This window comes from Mya arenaria, chromosome 16 (assembly GCF_026914265.1).
Source record: "Mya arenaria isolate MELC-2E11 chromosome 16, ASM2691426v1".
Lineage (NCBI taxonomy): Eukaryota > Metazoa > Mollusca > Bivalvia > Myida > Myidae > Mya > Mya arenaria.
The window spans coordinates 16,884,238-16,891,034 of NC_069137.1; the positions used below are offsets into that span (position 1 = coordinate 16,884,238).

The 6,797-nt window shown below is 37.6% G+C and overlaps 1 protein-coding gene across 1 annotated transcript in view; it reads right to left on the bottom strand.

The window, feature by feature from the left end:
- Positions 1-2,174: 2,174 nt before the first annotated feature.
- The window catches only part of LOC128221451 (adhesive plaque matrix protein-like), a 12,458-nt gene continuing 7,835 nt past the window's right edge, over positions 2,175-6,797 (bottom strand). The window contains exons 4-5 of the mRNA XM_052930058.1: positions 3,753-6,797; positions 2,175-2,347 (exon numbers count right to left, since the gene is read on the bottom strand). The exon at positions 3,753-6,797 is cut by the window's right edge and continues 597 nt beyond it. Of these exons, the coding sequence (XP_052786018.1) occupies positions 2,175-2,347; positions 3,753-6,797 (3,218 nt within the window). The remainder of the gene's footprint in view (positions 2,348-3,752) is intronic.

A 6,797-nucleotide genomic window follows, 5' to 3' on the forward strand; every position in this document is an offset into this window, starting at 1 on the left:
GGTCAGATGAAAAACTGCAACATCAACAATAAATTTTATTGTAACAAACAAAATATGAACAAAACATCAGCAATGAGTGAGTACCTTTAAGCTTCGCTTGAAATGATCAAACGGCTGTCGCGTATAATTACACGCAAGCACAGTTAAAAGCAACATAAAACATGGAATGACAATTAAATGGTGAATAGGCAATGAGAGCACGTCTTCTAATGGTTTTATTAACACATTTTTATTATTAATCGCTGCACGATATTTCAATAAAAGATACCTGGAAGGACAATGTTAATGCAGGGTTTTCATGTTTTGTACAACTGAGAAAGTGTGACACTGTGCTTATTTCAGGATTGATTCTTACTTTTCATGCGTTCATGCAGTATTAACGCTCGACCGAAATTTTCCGCGCCAGAAACACGCACTAAAATTAAAATCAATCTTTATATTCACGTTTTTCCCATTAACATTTTTTCATTTTTTGTGATAATGATAATTTTCATAGTCATAATTTTCGCGTTTATGAAGAAAACTATCGAGATCTTTTATTCGTGTTTTACACATACATGACCAAGGTGATACCTGCGAAACTTCGCCCTACAGAGTTCACAAAAAGTTGACAGGTTCATGCAAATTGAACGCAAATTTCATCGTACAGAAAATCAAATGCAAATGTAAATATATATACATGCAATATACAAACGATATAAGGCCATGTTATCCTAGCACGTATCATATCATCGCGAATTTCTTTTTCTGAGTAATTTCAGTATTTACATTCGAAACTCGCTATGTCAAACTCTTTCATCTCGATTTCGCTACGGTCGAGCTTTTTGAATATTTTGGGTTAAGTTAGACAAGTTTGGTATATTTTTATATCGAAAATTCGTTATCTCGATGCTTTTGTCGGTGTCTCAACGATTTCGACATAGCGAGTTTTGACTGCATTTCGAAACAAAGTTTAATGAAATGCGATTTTGCTAGTAAACTGTAAAAATGATCTGATACACCCGCTTTACACATTTATATATGCTGTCCTTCAATTGTTGATAATACGGTCCCATTGCTATCAGTTAATTAGTCAGCACAAACTATAAATATTTCACATAAATTCGAAATTGTCACATTTCAATCTTTGTTTCCATGTAAGAAAAACGGTTATCAACAAACATTTAGTTGTCACAACTATTATGCTATGAGAACATAAAATGACTATGCATTTCAAACAATCTTGATATTAAACAAAAGCATACGTCTTAAGTTTTGGAAGTAGCAAATTTACACGATGTCATTTCTATTTGTTCAAAACACCATTTTGAAAATTTAATTATAACAATCAAAGCACTGAAAGTGCTACTAGACAGGCAAGGTTACTTAAAATGAAGAAATAATCGACCACGCACAACAATATTAGTAAAGGCGAATAATTTTTCGTTCGACCTGAACTCTATTCCTTCACTAAAGTCGATTGCCTATATCTAATCTAAACTTGCATTGGATGTATCGCCAACAAAATAGTTCAAACCAGTCCTTTTTCTGGTCAAATACGGCATCTGCTATTCTCGACTGATAAACTAAGCATCAGTCAAGACATTTATGATGCCAATCATAGTCCATGTAGCTGTCTTTGAGAATACGTAGATAAAAACTAAATCGAAATATATTTGGAATCGGCGATGCCCATACCGTCAACAGTAAATTAGTGTAATAGGGGTTGTTTTTTTCGGCTTACGCCAAAGGAGCATTTCCAACATCGGATTATTTCCAATCCGTTATCAATGAAAAATAGGTAATTCTCATCAATTGATAATAAGCGTATTTCCGCAGCTTACATCCATTAAACACAAATCATTTTCATTGGCTGTATAAATGGTATGTAAGTTTAGTCCTTCGGTTACTTCAATCGAAAACAAGTCTGTTTCTTCAGCTTACAACCATTGAACACAAGACAATTTCCTTGGCCTTATTAATGGAACACACGGAACGTAAGACTGTTTCATCAATGGAATATGTGTCCATCTCGTCGGGTTACATCAATGAAACATAAGTCAATTTCTTCAGCATACATCATTGGAAGACAAGTTTTTCTCTTCGGCTTTATCAACGGAACATACGTTAATCTTCCCAGCTTACATTAATGTAAAATAGGTATATCATACTGGCATTTTTAATAGAAAATACGCCTATTTCCTCGGTTTACTTTCTTTAATTTTATCGACTGGTTTACAAACTCGTCGATCACATCCAGTGAGACAACAAACCATTCTGTTTCCACAGTCCTTACTTGTTGTACATTCATCTGGAAGGGGTGGATCGGGACACACCTTGTTACTCAAGAACCCGATGGGACAAGCAGCTGAAAGAAACGCAAGTGTACACACGATTGATATGAGGAAAAGATACACAAATATGTTAGATGCGAGAATCATGCACATATGTTTAAAACGAGGAAAATATACAAATGATTGATGCGAGAAAAATGCACATATGTTTAAAACGAAATATATATGTACATATGTTTAATACGATGAAATGCAGTAAAGTGTGTACTCATCCTTAACGTAAAAATGAACAAATACTCAACACGATGAAACAACTAAATGCGAGAAAAGACCACACTCGAGAAAGAAAACTTTAAAAAGTCCCTTTCAACATAATTAAGCAACTTGATGTTCTCAAGTATAGGTTGATGCATCTGTTATTTTTCTATTTTAGTGCAATGCTAGATTCAACTCATTCGACTTAAAATTATCAAATCGAAAAAATAAGATGTGTGCATATATAAGAAAAAGATAACTGTAACCGACTAGCATACGTTGGTATTAATTGATTTGTTTTTATAAATACTCTTAACGTTTTATCTGTAAAACCTTAATTGTGCCCCTTTGAGCGTTAGTGGCTTAGGTAACCTATTTCATCTACCCAAATTAGTTACGTACTGTTGATTTTTCACCATAAAAATAGATAATCTTGATTTTCATAAGTATAACTTTTTAAAGATTTCACAACTCCTGAGAATATAACAAACAATGCACCATTGTTAGAGATTTAGATTGTTTAAAAACAATGGTGGCACTTTCGGAATTCTCTAACATAAGTCATTTGCCTAATTCAAAAATCCCACTTCTTATTTGGTACTTGGAGGCACAGTTTTTTTTAAATATAAATTTATTTCATAGAATAAATATTTTTTATGTCAAACAACTTTAACACTTGTTTTCGTTTTATACGATACATGTATTTATGCTTATAAGAAACCGTTTTGTAAGTCAGTCTTGGCTTGTTCGAGATAACGGGAGACGACTAAATGTATTTAACTATACATGCCGTATTTCTTATATGATTATTTTGTACATTCATTATGTAAGTGAGAGTGTCAAATTCACCAGCACTTTTCTTTTGATAAAGCATTATATGAAGTCATTATAGAATTCTTATTACTTATACAAACCATTCGACACTGAGCTCATATTCACTTAAGTCTTGGGTCTTGTTGTGAAGAGATTACACTCTTGTACATAAAGCAGTGCATTTGTGACTATAACCAAAACTTTTTAGACAGGTTTCTAAACTGCCGAAACCATTGAAACAAAAAATAAAGTCAAATGAGCTTATATTGAAAAAGGAAACAAACGGTTTGGCATGTCTGTCAAATCCAGAACATAAAGTCAAATTAACTAATGTTGAATGAAGAAACAAACGGGTTGTCATGTCTGGCAATCCAAGTAGATACAGTAAAATAAACGAATGTGTATACTTACGGACTTGAATAGTTTGGGCGGGGAGACAACATATGCCGCCATAACATTTGCTTCCAGCAGGGCACATATAGATGCTATCACATGATAACCCAGGTATCGAAATATTTCCTGCCGGACAGACAGGCACTGGACGGATTGTCGTTCTTGGAACAGTTGTTGTATTGAAATGTGAATTTGATGTTACGTTTGGTGGAATCTGTGTTGTTTGGTATGTGCTATTGAAGTCAACGAAGTTAGATGGTAATGTTGCATTGTAGTCGATATACATTGGTGGAAATGTTACGTTAGATGTGACATTGAAGTCGTAATACGTAGCGTTATATGTTGGGATATATGTAACCGAATTGTTAAAATTGGAATATGGTACAGTTGTATTATAGTCGATATAGGTAGGTGGAAATGTTGTGTTAGACGTGCCATTGAAGTCATAGTATGTACCGTTATAAGTTGGAATATAGGTAACGGAATTGTTAAAATTGGAATAAGCGAAAGTTACATTGCTAGGATAAGTTGCATTATTGTCCCACCAATAACTGGGAGTTGAGTACATGTATTGTGGCGGAACAGTAATGTTTATGGGTTTGAATGTTCCGGCGTATGGTCGTAATGTTATTGGCGGATTAATTGCAGGAGGCGGGTAAGTTACCGGTACACCGTTTAATGGCGAGTAAGTTGACGGCACTATAGAAGGGAAGCTAGGTGTCGGAGGCTTACTGTTAGGAGTATATTTTACTGGAGGAACTTTGTTCGGGACTGTTGGTACGTAGTTTATTGGCGGGAAGGTTGCAAATGGTGGAAATGTTACGTTTGGGGGTGCAGTAGTATTTGGTAAAACTGATTGTGAAGAAAGATCTGGTAAAAGGGGTGTTTTTGTGAAAGTTGGAAATTGTGGAAATGTAACGGATGGGGGCGCAGTAGTATTTGGTAAAGCTGATTGTGAAGGAAGATTTGGTAAAAGAGGTGTTTGTGTAAAAGTTGGAAATGGTGGAAATGTAACTGATGGGGGCGCAGTAGTATTTGGTAAAGCTGGTTGTGAAGGAAGATTTGGTAAAAGAGGTGTTTGTGTAAAATTTGGAATTACAGGGATAGGGTAAGTAGTGGTGCCCGTAGCTGGTACCCCATTTACAGGGTAAAGCGTGGTTGTTATTGTGAATGGGTATCTGGTGGGTGGGAACACTGGCGGGAAAAGGGGTGGAAATAGAAGAGGTTTTGTTGTGTTTTGGGGAGGAGTTGATGGGGTATTCGTGTTGTTAGGACGAATAGGGAAGGCCGTGTCAGGTTTCAGCGTTATTGGAGGTGCTTGGTTCGGCGAAGGTGTTTGAATTATGTTAGGAAAAAATGGAAATGCCGAATCTGGTTTTACTGTTGTTTTATGTGACTGGTTTGTAGATGGTTGATTTATTAGATTAGGAAAGAACGGTACTACTGTATCTGGCTTGTGGGTAGTGGGAATAAACACGTCAGGCCTCATATGTAAAGGTACAGTCGGAACCGTTGGATTCACACCGGGAGGTACAATGTCGGGACGAAATGTGGGTTTTTGCTGAGTAGGAATTGGGGGAATCGCAGGATTGGAAGGAATTTGCGGTAGGAAAGGGAACGGAAGGAATGGAATTACTGGTTTTGGTGTCGTATAAGCGGATGGGAGATTTGGTATGAAAGGCCCTACAAAACCTGGACGCGATATTGGAACAAATGGTGTTGACTTTGGTGGGAAAGACGGTATGACCGGTTTGGCTGAAAACGGTGGAATGACGGGCTTCAAAGTAAAACTTGGTATAACTGGCTTGGTAGGGACTAGAGTCGGAACTGGTGGATATGTAAAGTTGGAAACTGGGACTGGTGTCAAAATTGGACTGTTCGTGTAGTTAAGAACTGGGACTGGTGTCAAAATCGGTCTGTTTGTGTAGTTGAAGACAGGGACTGGTTGCTGAATAGGTCGAGTTGTGAAGTTTGAAACAGGGACTGGTGTAGTCTGAAGTGGCCGCGATTGTGAAGGAATTGGATTGTACGTAAACGGAGGTAACGTATTTGGAAACAATGGTAAACTGGGTTGTGTGTTTACCGCTGGCGGCAATGCCAGTGGTGGGAATGTTATATTTATTGGTATATTTGACCCAATGGGTTGAGCTTTGTTTCCTGTTGGCAATGAAGGAAACTTAAATGCTCTCAAAATTGGTGGAATTAAGTCAAGTGGTGTGAGTGGTTTTGGTGGGACTGGTGCAAAAGGTGAAAGCGGTTCAAACATGGCCGGTGGTTTGATTGTTGGTGGATTGTTTGGTACAGTCGTCGACGGAATTAATTGCTGTGGATATATAGGGGGTAAGATTGGAGGCGGAGCTACTGGCTGTCTAGGAATTGATGCTGACATATTTGGTTGATTTGGAAAACCTGGTTGTAGATATGGCTGAGTTGGAAGCACCGGTCGAGATGGTTGTGTTGGTACGAATAAGGGTAGGTTTGGTTGGTTTGGAACAATTGGAGGTAATTTTGGTTGTACTGGAACGAATGCTGGTTCATTCGGTTGAACGGGTATAACTGGTGATAAATTTGGTTGTGTTGTAATGACTGGTAGTGCATTTGGTGGTGTGGGCATGATTGGGGGTGGTTGTGCATTTGGTTGTGTTGGTATAATTGGGGGTAATTTGGGTTGGGTCGGTATTGCTGGAGGTAAGTTTGGTTGTGTTGGAATGTATGGTGGAGCATTTGGTTTGCCTGGTACTACTGGGAATAAGTTCGGTTGTGTTGGTATTGCTGGAGGTAAGTTTGGTTGTGTTGGAATGTATGGTGGAGCATTTGGTGGTGTTTGTACGACTGAGGGTAGGTTTGGCTTTGTTGGAATAAATGGTGGTATGTATGGTTGCGTTGGTATTAATGGTGGAAAGTTTGGTAAAATTGGAACTGTGGGAGGTTTTGTTGGAACATTTGGAATGGATGCTGGTAAATTTGGTAAGATTGGAACGGTCGGAGCTTTTGTTGGAAAGCTTGGAACAGCCGCTGGTAAGTTTGGTAAAATTGGGCCATTCGGAGGTTTTTTTGTGAAGC